At 39.1% G+C, this 16,163-nt stretch overlaps 1 protein-coding gene across 2 annotated transcripts in view; it reads right to left on the bottom strand.

Annotated features, from left to right (window-relative positions):
* Positions 1–16,163, bottom strand: part of TBC1D2B (TBC1 domain family member 2B) — a 62,903-nt gene that overhangs the window by 16,619 nt on the left and 30,121 nt on the right. For both annotated transcript variants that reach the window (XM_034783015.1, XM_034783017.1), the window contains exons 3-7: positions 12,847–13,012; positions 7,003–7,166; positions 5,726–5,952; positions 3,354–3,746; positions 1,537–1,647 (exon numbers count right to left, since the gene is read on the bottom strand). In XM_034783015.1, coding sequence (XP_034638906.1) covers positions 1,537–1,647; positions 3,354–3,746; positions 5,726–5,952; positions 7,003–7,166; positions 12,847–13,012 — 1,061 coding nt within the window. The remainder of the gene's footprint in view (positions 1–1,536; positions 1,648–3,353; positions 3,747–5,725; positions 5,953–7,002; positions 7,167–12,846; positions 13,013–16,163) is intronic.

The raw sequence follows: 16,163 nt of genomic DNA, 5'->3' as shown, positions 1-16,163 counted from the left end.
TGTAGAGAATAACATGCCAAATTACTGTACTAATTTGAAACACAAATACATGTCGCACTAAGTATTTCTAAACATCTGGTTCAAAATTCACACAGCCTAAAGATCAAAAGGATACAAATCTATAACCTGAAAATAGCCCATTTTTCGTTCCTATTTTTACATGCCCAGAATGCACAAAATGACTCAAACATTTGAACAAACATTCTGAAATGGATTTTATTTTATTATTATACTGTTTATGATAGCAAATACTATAATTAAATGCTGCATACTCAGACTGGAATGGATCTTTACAGTCACAACTTACTGGTGGGGGAGGGAGAGGGTGTCTTATTTTGGGCTGAGTTGTCATATGCCGAGTATCAGCACAAAGGTGATTTTTTGGGGGGTTGCGGGGGGAGGAGGGCACTTTGAACAAAATCCATTCAGCCACTGATGTGTGATATATGAGTGGTAGCACCAATCTTTTATACTCTTACAATTTAAATACAACTGACATTTTAAAAATGTAAGATTGTGTGTGCGCGTGTAGTCCTCAAAGTTTGATAGATATTGGTTATATGTCTTCAAAATTATAAAATGTTTCAAAATTCCTTGCTTTCACTCTCCACATACAGACTCCTCTAGAGTCCAGAAATTATGATCCTGCACCTCCATGCCAAAAACCTAGCCCCACACATACTTATATCATCCAGGCCTGGCTACAACTTCATGGAATTCACATATGAAACATACAAAAACGCACTCCACGTCTGGACATGTCCTGCTCAAACAGTATATCCACATACATAAACACACCTAATTAGCCCCAAGCAAACAATAACTTGACCACATTCATTCAAATACCCTACTCATCTGTACACAAATGTGCTCTAAATCTACATACACTGACACAGGCTACAAAAAAAAATTATTCACTCTTCCCACTCACTAAAGCTTACTGTACTGTGTATGTAAGTATGTATGTACGGTGACATATTTAGTGTACTGTTGTACATGACAATACAGTCTCATCCTTAACTGCATTTCCTGACTTGTGTGTCCTGAAAAAGCAAAATGTTGCAATCTTAATGTTGCATGAAATATTCTGTGCTCATAAATTAAGACTGCAGTTTTTAATTCACTGGTAATGTCAAGTCATACAAAACTCTGAGAAATCATTCATGCAGCAAGATTAAATAGATTGTAACAAGCACAGTGGCATTCATCAGAGAGTCGCCATACAAAACATATCTAAACAGTTCCATTTCTACTGTAGAGTGGAGTTTCTTGGGCAGATTTACAAATGAAATTGCAACACAATGGAATATAAACAGCGTGTGTGTGGGGAATAAGTCATGCCCACATTACCATGTGTCACTCTTCAAGAAAACTGAGAAATAAAACTTTTAAAAAGACAATGGATTTAAGGAGCTGTGCAGTTCTGAGTGCTGAAAGGATCATTTTCACTGTTTAAACATTTCTCCAATATCTATTTTAGATATTTTCAAACAGAAGTGGAACCCTTCAAGTATAGCAAAACTGGGTTAATCTGACCTTTGCATTCAAGTCTCTCTCCCTTGTTTCTGCATTTCTTCGTAGAGCAGAAAGTTCCAAAATCTCCTTATTTAAAAATTTATTCTGGGTTTTGTAACCCTGAAGATTGTCCTGTTAATAAAAATAAAAATTGAAGTTTACCATCTATAGATATTGACATTTAAACTTCTACTTGACAACATACAGTAGAATATAGGACAAGCAGTCACTATTAGATCTTGACTTGACCTGAAGAAAAGCTCTGTGTAGTTCGAAAGTTTGTATCTCTCACCAACAGAAGCTGGTCCAATAACAGATACTACCTTGCCCATCTTGTCTCGCTATTAGATCTTGTCAGTTAAATATCACTATCAAACCACATAATATTATTTTCTAGTCTTGCACAAAAAAAGCCAAACTTACATTGCCAGTACAAATCTCCAGGAATAGGTTCAATCAATTGGTACCATATATATGATTACTTCAAAGGCTATGTCCACGATGCAGAAATACACATATCTAGCAAAAAGCTCTCTCACTTTAACCTGTCTAAACCCTGACCTCCAGAGCTTGAAGTTATGTGGTGAGTGAGAGAAAGATGGTACTTTTCAAACAAACAATCATCTCTTGCTACTCCCACATATTCAACATTCCTCATCTGCTACATCCACTTCTGTTAGTAGATAAAATACTATTTGCTTATTCATTTCTGTAGTTTAATCCCTTATTATCCAGAATTCCTTATGCTCTGATGTAGGAAGTTGCGGATGAAATGACAAAAAGGGATTTTCCCTTTGAAAGTTTTATTTAAATAGGAACACAATCATATTCTAAATTGCTTTGGAGTAGAGAAATTATCCAAAGGCAAGCAAGCTTAAATGGTAGTTTACCAAAAATACAAATTTTGTTTGAACCCAAACTCCAATATCCTATAAAACTGTGAAAGGAGTTAGGGGAGAAAGTAGGTCACTAGCAATAGGGTCAGCACTATTAATTCTGACTTTATTGCTGGTCTATTCCTCCTTTTACGTCTAAGTCACCTTTCCGTCATTTTACATTGGTCTTTTATTTCCCCCCCCCCCCCCCCGTATTCCTTACACTCTCATTTATGTTCACCATCTGTTCTTTGTTTCTGACTCTTCTTTTTACATCCTTGTTTTCTCTCTATCCCCTATTTTTTCCCCAGTATTCCTGATTATTTCTCAAGGTATTCTTCCTCCATAGCAATTACTGTATTCACAGGCGCCGACTTTCCAAAGTGCCCGGGGGGGGAGGAGGGGAGGGGGAACGGGTGCTCAACCCCAGTTCACCCAGGCCATGCCCCCACTCCACCCCTTCCCTCAAGGCTCCGCTCCGCCTTTTCCTGCCCCTTCCCCTGAGCGCGACGCATCCTCGCTCCTCCCATGCCTTCTGAATGCAGCGAAACAGCTGATTGCAGCAGGCAGGAGGTGCAGGGAGGGAGGGGGAGGTGCTGGGGGCGAATTGATGGGGGGCTGCCGGTGGGTGCTCAGCACCCACCATTTTCCCCCCGGGGGTCCTCCAGCCCTGAAGCACCCATGGAGTCAGCGCCTATGACTGTATTATTGAAAACACAATATCCTGTACTACAGCAGAGTGGACCAGCTCAACACTTTAGTGGCTATGGATTATATTGTCCTGCAGGGAGCAAAATGTAGATCCCAAGCTCCACTGGGAAGAGAAAAAAAAATCTCACGGGTGAGAGTATTCTAGAGCAATGCTGAAGGTTCTAGTGATCTCCTACACAGGATGGCCTATTGTGAAGCATTATAGAGAACTAGGGATTCCTCTACCCCAACGGAGAGACACACTGCTCTTACTTTTAGTCTGTCCAGCTCCTGTAGTTCCTTGTTAAAAGAGGATAACATGGAAGAATTTGCTGTTCCACTTTGGGAGGATGGATTGTCCTCACATTCACTGAGCTCACGAGAGAGTTTCATGATCACTTCATCTTTGGCTTGAATTGTTTCCATTAACATACCCAGCTGCTCATTGAGTTCTCCAACTTTGCATTTCAGATTCTTTACTTCCTGCTGGAGACTATCTTTTTCAAGATTCAGCTTTTCAAGCTGGTTGTTGAGACCCAAAATCTGATCATCTTTTTGGTGTAGCAGCTCTAATTTGTCTTTTGGAACCCTGTCACAAAGATGGCTTGCAAAGTATTTATCGTACTGGGAAGACCGGACTGTCTGCTGCAAGAGTCGCACAAGTTCCTGAAAAGAGTAAAGTAAAGTGAGGGTGGAGAAAAGGCAGGAGACATTACAGCCTAAGAATATAATTATGTAAAACGAAAGAAAAAAAGACTTGGAATACTACATGAAGTAACAAGTGCAAATGGAATAAAGTCAGTGGGTTTTTGGAGGCCACTGAAATAAAGAACAATAATTCTAAGTGGATACATACACCTGGCACACCATTAACTGAAGTATGTATTAAGCTATATGATGTGTCAGGCTTGCAGAAAGCAGTGTCAGCTGTGGCCCACTAGGTAGCTGAAGAGTGGAACTGAGCTCATTAAGAGGAAGCTCCAATAGGCTATACATTTCAATAGGATGTAATGGGGCTGTACTTCTGGGATAGAGGAATGGAACTCCTCCCCTAAACTAAGATCAAGGGTAGAGCCTGGGATTGAGACTAGTGTTCTCTCCTGGGGGCCCAGTGAAGATGGATCTGGAAGTTCACAGTGGTTTGAAGAAACATGTAGATGTGTCTAGGTTGAACCAGGGCCTCACGACAGTGGAGATACTGGTGGATTATTTTGTCCCCTAGAATAAAACAGGATACAGCAGAGAGAACTGTGCCTATAAGCCTACCTATCAAGCCTGAGATCCTTGGAGGCGTTTGGAGCAACCCTATGGATTTCGAGAGACAGGTTTCCCATGTAACAGGAAAGCCAGACTCTCTTTTCTTCATCCTCCCCTGGGGTTTATCACCTTTCTTTGGGTATTTTATTCCAAAGAGCCTGAACTGCTGAAGGGAACAGTTGGAGCCCTAACCCAGCTGGAAAACCTCAAGTCTCTTACAAGAGTGCTCTGCACAATCAAGGAACCAATTCTGAATTGACTGGTCAGAGATGAGGTCACTGATAACCTAATGGCTATCAGCATATCACATCACCACCTGGGGTTGGTAGTCAATAAGGAAGCGGATGCTAAGAGAATCTATCAGTATTCAGTGTTGACTCCAGGCTTGATTATTTTAACTCATATCTAGGAATGAATGTACATACCCTAAAAAAGTTTCGACTGCTACAAAATGCAGACTGTTTAATCATATAAGTTACTGTGAACACACCCTTCTGGCGCTCAGCTCCCAAAGAACCCAGTTCAACATATCTGTCCTGATATTCAAAGCTCTCTGCTAGATTAGCCCTAGCTTTCTTTAAGATAATAATTGTTGGCTACGGAAGAAGTAGCTATGACAGCTATGTTCTATTGGACCAATGAAACTATCAACCAACTGGGAGGAGACCGGTGAGTGTAGAAGTAAGAATTCTCACAGGAGCTGGATCTAGAATAGGGAATTCACTCCTACGAGAGGACTGACTGCTTTCCACAAGTAAATATGGAACTCATTTAAATTTAGTTAGCTTTCCCCTCAATAAGGTCACACAGGAAAATTCAAAACAACCCGCCTCATAATCTAATAAAGTTGGAAAGAAACAGAGTTGTTTCTACTAGCTTTAAATATGTGGAAAACACTCATTTACTACAACAATATGGGCTATGCAAGTACCTACACAGTGTGTGGATCAGTACTTAAAGTTGCTGGTCTAAGCCTTGTACCATACTCTATCAAACCCTGTTGGTGATACAGACTGTATCCAAATTAGGCATAAATGCTTGTTTTTCTCTAATGTGATTAGGAAAGAGATGGATCTCAAACATGAGAAGTTCTCTGAGGGAGAACAAAGGGGGACTGCAGATACAGGGGGTGAATAGTCTTTAATTCCCTGCAGACATACTCTGGAAAGCTGGTTTCAATGGGTAAATAAGGGAGGATATAAAAGCCAAAAGAGCAGTTACTGAACCCTATGCAACCTAAAGACTTTTCCATCTCTTGGTACTCTGTTTTGAGATTTTCAAATGCACAGGTACATTTAGCATTGGTGTTTGCAGTTTAAAAGGGTGGATTTACTCTCATTTGTGGACAGGCCTGACAATGCTGTGCTTGTCCTTCTTGTGTGAATTACCTTTTGGCTCGACAAATCTTTCTTTAGCCTTTCCAACTCTTCTTGCTGGCTTTGAAACTTCAGTTGCATTTCAGAAGCTAGTTTGTTGCCATTCCCAGAATTCCATTCAACTGGAGATGTGTCACTGCTATTCCGATTTTTGCTTGATACAATCATTTCTTTCAATGGACGTCTTGCTTTGTATGGAATACGGCCAAAATCAAATGGAAAGGCTGAACTAGTCACTCCTGTGTAAAACAATTTGTTCAATGCATTCAAAAAGTTTCTTTATAAAATATATGTCTGCATTTGCTCATTAAAATTAGACTTATACCAAAGTTTAAACACACCCAACACATCATTGTTGAGTATGACTCATTTTCCAAGTTGCTTCCTTTGACATCTCTTTTGGCATTAAAGGTCTTTTTTTAGAGAGACCATGAATGTGAGACTGAGGAAATATGCTTGACTAATTAAACAGAATTTTACATACTCACTACAAAAAATGAAAGACTTTCCAAGCCACCAAGTTTACTTTGCCATGGAAGCAAACTACAGTTAACTGCTAAGATTTCTTCTGTTTTAAATAATTATGGCCCTAACCTTAAAATCAGACCCAACAGGCAGCCACACCTGTGCAGCACCATTTAAGCTACTAGCGTTCTCCATAGGTGTGAGGGTCCTCCTGAATGGAGCAGATTGCAGGGATGAGTACCTTTGTTTAGACAGAAGGATGCTATCTCCTACATTAACTAATGCTTCAGGACAACCAAAGAGCTCTAAAGAGTTGTGCAAATTTTCATGAAGTTACTCCAAAAACTTATGACTATAAGATTTAATCAAAGCATAGATACATTTCCCACCCATTATCCCCCTCCCTCATCAAGTAGCAGCAACCAGGATGTTGCTTCATCCACTTTGGATGAAGAGTGACACCTCTGAAGTCTGAAGCCAGTGACTTCCCTGAGTGGCTGGCTCTACATAAGATTATAACCAAAGATCTTGACTCTTTCCTTCCCTCTTGTAGCCCTGCGTCTCAACAACAAAACAAAGACACGCCTGCCCACGGAGTCAAATACAAGAGATCTCTCGTATACCTTTGTTACATGCACCACAGAATACAGTACTATGGACAAACCACTGTTTGACCCTTGAATACATCACAAGGAGATAATTTCATGTGCAAAGGAATGGTTGTACATACAAAGATTTGGTTTGCAAACAAATGACTGAATTCTTGTTATATTTTCGGAAGATACAGCTAACAGTGTGGTATATTAACAGAAAAACAATGGTACCTTTGTTTCCTTCTGATGCATGTTTCCGCCTTTCTTCCAGTGCCATTGACTCCTCTAAGTCCTTTTGGGTTGGATCTAACATCTCCCACTCTTCGCTGGTATAAAACACACTCTTACGATTTTCACTGTTTCCTTTTCCAGATCTTAAGGAAGACATTGAATTTCTGTGGAATAAAGAAAATAATCACAGTGATGCCATTTTCTCTCTTGAGGGGGGAGTATATTTTTTTAAATTTACCTTTTTAGTCACATCATATATGTACACCTTAGGAAAATCACCCAAACAACATACACTTTCAAAACACATCAATGAATCCTCTTTGTTAAACAGAGCTTAAATTAACAAAACCAACGCTAAATAAAATGCAAACAAAAACCAAGTAGTCGTGTCCTGTAATACCTACCATCAGTATTTAAGCACTGATCATAACATATTCAAGGGCCAGGAGAGTGGCTTTGCTGCAGCACGTGGTACTGTGAGGCAAATGACCAAAATACATGAGATCGCTATGGTCTCTCTCTCCTGGCCCTGCTCTATCCATTTGTTTTGGCAGTGAAACATTTGTTTTTTCTGGGGAGTGGGGCTTTGTTTTTTTTGTTTTTAATCTATTTATTTAAATAGTTCTTTATTTTAAATTTAGGGTAAACAACTGATAAGCGTTAAACAGAATAGGGAGTATGCAGGTCAAAAGGCTACTGTGTATTATCGTATCACAAACTGAATTAACATAAAATTGGGGTCATCCAAAAGCGGAATCTATTGTAGTTACACAGATGTTGAGGAGAGAATCTCCATGCTAGTTAGAATGCTGCCAAGCTATTTGCAAGAGAATCTCCATGCTAGTTAGAATGCTGCCAAGCTATTTGCTGCCAAGCTATTTGCAATCTCTAGGCTCCAATCTGACAGTTTTGTAGGAAGCTTAACCTATTTTTCATATGAGTAAAAGATTTTATGCTATAGAAGCACTGTAGTCACAAAGGCCTAAACCAACACTGCATATCAATATATTTGTGCACTTCAGACAGATCTGAACATTGCGTCTCAAGTCTCTTTCTAAATGTAGCACCGCTACATTTAAGGATCAGCTAACTTGTCAAATACAAGTATGTTTAATCTCCAGCCTTTAAGGATGGAGGCCCCATCTTCACCCTTTCTTGGAAGCAGCTCACCTCCCGTTTATGGGAAAGTAATTGACTTACAATGCGTATTTGACCATACAGGTGTCTCACTATTGAGACTATTTGCTGGCTTGACCCAGTGCTTCCCTAAAGTTTTACAGGAAATCTGTCATCTGCGCTAAGTGATCTGATACACTATACATATCACAATACCATGATTCCAAATAATTTGGTTCAATTAAGCAGTCTGATAATGATCATTTTGATACAGTTTTTTTAAACCACAATGTAATCCTTCATAAAGCAAGGAACATCTGATTTGCAAACTTGGCTGGGATTTGATTATGTATTCAGTAATCTTTTCACGGCTATTCTTTCTGTGTATGTAGGACTACACAATCCACATGGGAAAGTGAGACAGTTATTTCTAAGTCACTGGTTCAGATCCAGCTCCGGTCCTTAGACAGACATCTACAAAGTCTGTGTGGAGTGAATGTGGCAGTCTCCGACTAGTTTCTGGTGAACAAGAATCCATATCACAAAACTCACAGACATCTCTCTAGGAATTCTCAGTATAGAAGCAAAGGATTGAGCTATTCTCTTTCCACAAGAGGTGAGCTTTCCACTGTCCATGCCTGTCTTGTCCTGTGGCTGGAGGACTTCATTCTTAAAGGCCATCAAACCTCCACCTTTCCAGAGTTTTAAGATAACTACGTTTAGAAAAAAGGAACAGGAGTACTTGTGGCACCTTAGAGACTAACAAATTTATTTGAGCATAAGCTTTTGTGGGCTACAGCCCACTTCTTCGGATGCATAGAATGGAACATATATCTCCTTACTATATGTTCCATTCTATGCATCCGATGAAGTGGGCTTTAGCCCACGAAAGCTTATGCTCAAATAAATTTGTTAGTCTCTAAGGTGCCACAAGTACTCCTGTTCTTTTTGCAGATACAGACTAACACGGCTGCTACTCTGAAACCTATGTTTATTAGAAAGAGTAATGAGGCAAGAGAAACAATAATAAGCAAAAGGTACTTGAGAATGTTTTTCAAATATTCCCCATGAGGGCAAGTATCATCATAGTTGGTGTTCAATTTCTACATGTACTTTTCATAAGGACTTTGTTTGCTGACTCTTTGAGGATTGAGGATTAAGTATGTGCTATTGGACTACAAATTAAGAGTAGAGAGTAGCTGGTTGAATTCCTTTATAATATGTATTTAAATAATTAAATACAGCACACCTCTTCCCAGCCCCTCCCATTACTGAAATTTATGTAAAGCAATAGTACCACAGGACTTTAGGTTTACAGAGCTACAACAGCAAACCAAGGTAGTTTATTCTTTTAAATAATATTTTAATTATATATAGTTACACAAAATCTGTGAAAATTCAAAATGATCTACTGGCTCATTCTATATTATGAAATCCCATCATATGATTAGGTAACTCAGGGGTTAGTACAGTACATCCTTTTAAACAAGCAAGACTCTACATAAACAAATGAGGCTGCAGGAACTGTCAGCATAAGAAGGAAGGACTATTCAGCTCTGAACATTTATCTGATCCAATTAGTTTTTGGTGGCTTTAATTGTTGAAAGCTGATTTAAAATGAAAGCAACTTCCAGCTTAGGCAAGTGCAATTAACGTGCACATATAGTACATTCTTTATATGAAACATACTCTCTTCACTTCCCTCTTGTTATTTCTTCACTGTTGCTTAGGGCATATGCAGATATTACAACAAGCCCTTGCTGTCAAGCAGATGTTAACCATATGTTAAAGCTCTACACAAAGAACCACTGTGATGAAATTGTGCTGCATAGCTAAAGAAGCAAGAATGGTCTTGTGTTTAAGACACTGACCTAGGGGACTCAGCAAGTATGGGCTCCCAGCACTGCCACAGACTTCCTCTGAAACCTTGGATAAATCCCTTCATCTCCTTGCCTCGGTTCACTTTCTGTACTATAGAGTTAACAGTAATTCCAAATTCACATCCATGAAAAACGCGTCATGGACCATGAAATCTGGTCTCCCCGCCATGAAAACTGGCCTTTTGTGCGCTTTTACCCTATACTATACAGATTTCATGGGGAAGACTGGTGTTTCTTAAATTGGGGGTCCTGACCCAAAAAGGAGTTACAGAAGGGTCCCAAGATTATTTTAGTGTGATCATGGTATTGCCACCCTTACTTCTGCGCTGCCTTCAGAGCTGAGTGGCCGGAGAGCAGCGGCTATTGGCCAGGCACCCAGCTCTGAAGGCAGCTCCCCACCAGCAGCAGTGCAGAAGTAAGGGTGGCAATACCATACCATGCCACCCTTATTTCTGCCCTGCTGCCTTCAGAGCTGAGCTCCCAGCCAGCAGCCACCGCTCTCCAGCTGCTCAGCTGTGAATGCAGTGCTGCAGCCAGAAGCGCAGAAGTACCGCAACCCTCCCTACCACTTCTTTTGGGTCAGGACCCCTACAATTACAATACCGTGAAATTTCAGATTTAAGTAGCTGAAACCATGAAATTTATGATTTTTATAATCCCATGACTGTGAAATTGACCAAAATGGACTGTGAGTTTGGTAGGGCCCTCCTAATAGTGTGTTGCAAGAATTAATTAATCCATCTTTGTATAAGGCACACAAATACTAAGGTGCTGAAAACCACAATATGACCTATACAAATTAATAAAATTGCTTGAAGTTTAGATACTATCCTTCCCATTCCTCAACTATATTAGCTCTGCATCTTGGGTATTTCTAGGTTGTCTATCACGTCAATAGCCTGCTTAGCCATCATTAACTATTATATTACAGTAAAACTCAATTCTAATCAGGTGAAAAACTGATTTTTATTTGTATTTTAAGTTTATGATTATGAAGATGTCATTAACTACCCCTTAAGGATCGGATTCCGTAAGCACTCTATAAGCAGAAATTGCTTCAGCTAATCAGAGTTCTATCTTACATACAAAAAACTATGTTAAAAGAACATTAAGATTGCAAAGTCCAGCACTCAAAAGTTAGGAAGTTTAAATAAGGTTGCCTGTGCAACTTTCATTTGGGTCCCTCATGCATATGCATTATGATATAGTCTTTACTTACATGATCACATACTATATTTTTCCCCACAGGACGCCACCTTATTCAGTGTACTGAATCGACAGTGCTCAGTTAATGAGCAGCTCTACGTTTATCCTCATTATTGAATGCATGGGCCTAGACCTTATTTACTGCACACTATTCAAACCCTGCTCTGAAGACAGAATTTCCGCATGGGCTTTTCCATGGTGCGCATCTCTATGGTATTGATACTTCAGAAACAATTAATTTATCTTCATGAAACCCTGTGAGAGAGGGAGGTTTATCCTCATTTTACAGGTGGGGAACTGAGACGCAGATATTAAGGTCAAAAGTAATCACTAATTTTGGATGTCCAACTTGAGATGGCTAGGATTGGATTTTCAAGAATTATAGAACACTTTATATGTTCAAAGCATAGTTCCCAATGACTGCAGATGTAAGTGCTCAGCACTTCTGTATATCAGACACTACAGTCTCAGGCTGTGCACCCAGAATATAAAAAAAACCACAGTCAGTGACCACCTGTGAAAAGTTTGGTTGAAGTGATTTGCTTAGCATCACACAGGCTCTCTCCAGCACAGGCAGTGACAGAACCCAGTTCTCCAGGGCAGCACTCAATTGCCTTAACCATGAGACCATCCTTTCTCTTCCTGCAGCCTCCTACCTCATTCACGACACACCTTCCAACTTCTGTGCCTAACTAATTTCATTTAAAGGTTTCCTTATTTAACTCAACTGAACCGGTAAAAAAAAAAAAAATATTCTCAATGACAGAACAAGAAGGATGTGGCCTAGTTGACAGGACAGCAGCCACTGCATCATGAACTGCTCTAACATCATGGGGAAAGGATCAGCTGTCTTTTGAACAGTAGCGGAAGGTCACTAGACAGATTATATGAAATGTTCATAAAGAACCTACAGTAATAGGAGAGCCAGAAGTTAGTCACTGTACGACTGTTATTGAAAACAATTGGTGTCAAAGAGTGAACTCAAGTAAACTTGTCTTAAAATAGTTACTTCCATTCCATGCTTTTAAACAAAATGTTTCTTACTTTAAGAAAGTGGTTGTCATAACTTGCTCAATGTTGGCCTGAACTTCTTGTATTTAATCTACAGTACATATCTTTTTTAAAAATGGAACAAACAAACAACTAAGAATATGAACAGGGTTTTTCATCTCCAAACTACTATTTTAAGTATTAACTAATGAATCACCATACCGCCACTGAAGAAAGCAATTACTACTCCCATTTTACAGAAAAAGGATAGGATGCAGAGTGGTTAAGTATTTAACTTGCCCAAGGGTACAGAGAAATAGATCCTGGCTCCTTGTCTTGTGCTCAGACCATAAAGCTATTGCTAACTATCTGACAGATTGTTCATTTTACATCAGATGTTTTACTAACACTACTGTATCTCTATATCCAACTCTACCTGTTAAATTAGTAATCCTAGTATGTATAGACAGTCTACTTTAAGCGATATTGTGGCAATGGACAGGCCACTAATTTTTCCAATTTCTTGCTTAATTTGTACATTGTATCTCTCCATCTTACACTGGCCCCATCACCACAGTATCTGAGCAACTTGTCGTATGATTGTCCATTTGCTAGGGACTAGAACAATTCTTATATGGAAAAAAGAACTTACTTGATCTCAGTACCCCATTGTTTTAGGGAGAAATTGATGGCACTTTGTTGGACCGGTGCTGGCTGGCAAGCTGCTTGTTCTCCTACCAGTTCCGTGGGAGCAGTCTCCACAGCTAGGACATTTCTAGCTTTCTCTGCTGAGACATTTGGATTCAGGATATTCAAATCTGAGAAAGGAAAGCAACGTTTATTATGATGATTTTATCACCTTAAAAATTGCACAAGGCCCCCACAAATGCCATGTTCTTAAAAAAGTGTATTTGAACAACAGAAAAATAACAGGACTTAGTCTTTATCCTCAGTATGCTAAGATCTCATTGCATTCATATTGTTGTGCACTAGCTAATAAAATCTCAGAGGTACACAGTGTACTACATGGCTGAAAACAATATATTGCAAATGCGTAAGCTGAAGAATGTACTATGGGTAGCACAAGGTATTAGTTTGAGGTTTTTAGCAGAGGCTTTCTGCTAACCCTCTGCATAGCAGTTATTTTCACCCCAGTTAAGTTTCAAAATAAAATACAGCCTTTGCTGATGTTAGCAATGAGCAGGCTTACAAATATCCTGCTTTGAAGTCACACAGCAGAGAAACAGGAAGATCTCTTAGATTCTGAAATGTTAAAAGGGAAAGTAGAAGATAAAACATTTAAAAAATATTTGTTAGGATGCAGAACTCTGAAGAACTGTCTAACAAATCAGAAAGGTAGCTGGTACCTCACACCTCTGAAAATCTGGGGTGAAATCCTGAATAGGCAACAGTGAGTTTGGTGCTCTCATTTTATATCTTGTGCTGATAAAGTCTTGCAAAAAGTTCCCACAGGGCCAAACCTTAGTCTTACAGAGTCCTAAATTCTATTGGACCATCGTTGAATGAAGGCCAGCATCTAGTTAAAGGGTCCTTAGCCTGGTCTACTGCCATGTGCACACAACACCTTTGGGTGTACCTTTCAAGCACTAAGACTGACATGTTTTAATGTGTACTTAAAAAAAAAAAAAATCATCTGTGCATGCAGATGTCGGTGCTTGCTTGGTCTGCATGTACAGTCGTCAATATTGCACAAGCACAACTGGATGCAACCTTCTGAAAAAAAAGATCAAACCCAAGCTATGTGCATATATTTAAGAGTGCAAGTTGTAGAGTTCATGAAAAAAGCTAGAGTATATGCTGAGTACACAGTTTTCAAATACAATTTTGCTTAGGCAAAACCATTCCTTCATACACCTCATTCACCCCGAAGTCCGTCCACAACTTCTCCGTGAGGACTATTTTCCAGCCAAGTTTCAACTTTCAATCTTCAACCACTTTTGCTGTAGCTCTATTAAAAAAAATGGTTGCCAAAATATTCTTACCATGACAAGAGTGAAATTTTGCCACTTCTTCCTAACTCAAACAGCTGATTTGAATAAAAAAAAAAAAAAAAAACATCTCTGATAAAATTCATTTTCTGGAAGAGAAAAAGTATGGAAAATGTCAGCCCAATAGCCAAGTTCTTCAAAAAATGATGGGCATCTGCAAACAAGATTATAAGTAACAGCAACATACATTTTCATCAAGTCCTCACTCATCTCCAGCAATAGTTTTCATCCAAAACCACTATACAGTTCGGCACAACTGACAAGAATCTCTGCTCCTGAGCACTGATATAGCAAGCATGTTTCAGCTCCAAGAGTAGTGTGTACACTGGCAAAAACTGCATAAGGCACCTGCCTCAGCCCGTAACTTTCAAGAGTAAACTCAACTGGTTACAAAAATTAACAGCTGCAATCCCAGAAAATCATCAAGACTCTCTGCTTGAAGCTGGAAACACTTTGGTAGCTAGGTTTATGCTGGTCAAGACTGGAAACACGTTCAAGATTTTCATTACTAGGAAAATGGTTCATGACAAAGCAGGCCTTATATGTAAGCCAGGGGGGTAAATTAGAGTAAACAACCTTGAAATATCTTTATGACAAATATTAAAAAGTTGCCCTGTGCCACAGGAAAAACAAGTGTAAATCCAAATTGTTGTAACCAGAAGCTGAAGTTTTATCAATTCTACTTGCACTCACTTTCCTGAATTACAGAAAGTAAAGGTAAATCACAGACTGATTTTGTTACCTCTTATGTTTTACGCGTATGCTTTAGAGTGTGCCTTTAGCAGCAAGACAATCTGAAGCAGTTTTCTGAAGCTCCATGTGTATAAACAAAAGTTCAGATTTACAGCTAGTCAAACAGAAAATACAAGAGCTCATGTACTGAATGGAACTGTTTTACCAAGTATTGATTTTTGTTTCCGAATACTTCATGTAATATTCCAGTATTTTCTTTTTAATATGTGTGATTGCCTTCCTTCAGTTTCAGTTCCCAGCATGGACTTCCATAAGCTTTTGGCATTTCTACAACCACCACCACAACTCTTAGCAGAAAACCTCAACACTGCTACAAAGTTTCTTGTACAAAGCTTTACCAGCCAAGACAATTTATGCCGTTATGCATTGCGACAGCAGAACAAATCTACATTTGACTAACTGCAGGCACTTGGCAATGAGGGCTGTAAGAGAATCTGAATAGAATGCTTATGTGAGGCAGAAATCATTGTAGATCCTGCTGCAGAATACAACCAAATGGCTCCAATACTAACAGTACAGTTCTTCTATATTGTGTACGGTAGTCTTAAGTAAAACTTGCAACTGAAGTCTTTTATAGAACACTTGTGATCATACTGAAGTTTTGAAGATGGTAACAGATTACAAGTAACTTTAGTAACTCTGTAAATTGTGTGCCAGATATGGGGTGGAAGAAAGAAAAACAACATCAAAACCATTCTCACATTTTCCCTCCATTACATTTTGGAGAACTAGGTTGCATAACTCAGTGACTAAAGTATAATTAATGAACTCTTACAGCCACTTGGGATGGAATCTTATAGTTCCTGGCAAACAGCAATTCACCTCTTAAACCAAACACTCAAAACTGGGATTATGGAACACATCTTCCAGTCTCATGCACAACAAAATACACAGTCATAGGTCTATCTACTGTAGGTAATTGTACAGTAGAGAACATTACTAGGGTCATGAACAAAAGTGAATACCAAGCTCTTACAGCTCTACATATGGCCAACCTGAGTGGATAAACGGAGTATCTTTTTTTTGGTGGAGTTAGTCCATTTACAGTCATGAACGAAAGTTTCACAGAAAAAATATTAACTGTACACATGCATTGTGTAAAAAAGAAGTTAGTTTTCATCATGCTGTGTGTCTATCGATTCTGCAATTGTTTTCTGACAGGTGGCACAAAATATAGCATGCAACAGATGATAAAAACATCTGCTAC

The sequence above is a fragment of the Trachemys scripta genome, chromosome 10 (assembly GCF_013100865.1).
Source record: "Trachemys scripta elegans isolate TJP31775 chromosome 10, CAS_Tse_1.0, whole genome shotgun sequence".
Classification (NCBI taxonomy): domain Eukaryota; kingdom Metazoa; phylum Chordata; order Testudines; family Emydidae; genus Trachemys; species Trachemys scripta.
The sequence above is the reverse complement of the archived record's forward strand: the minus strand, read 5'-3'. Positions and strand labels throughout refer to the sequence as shown.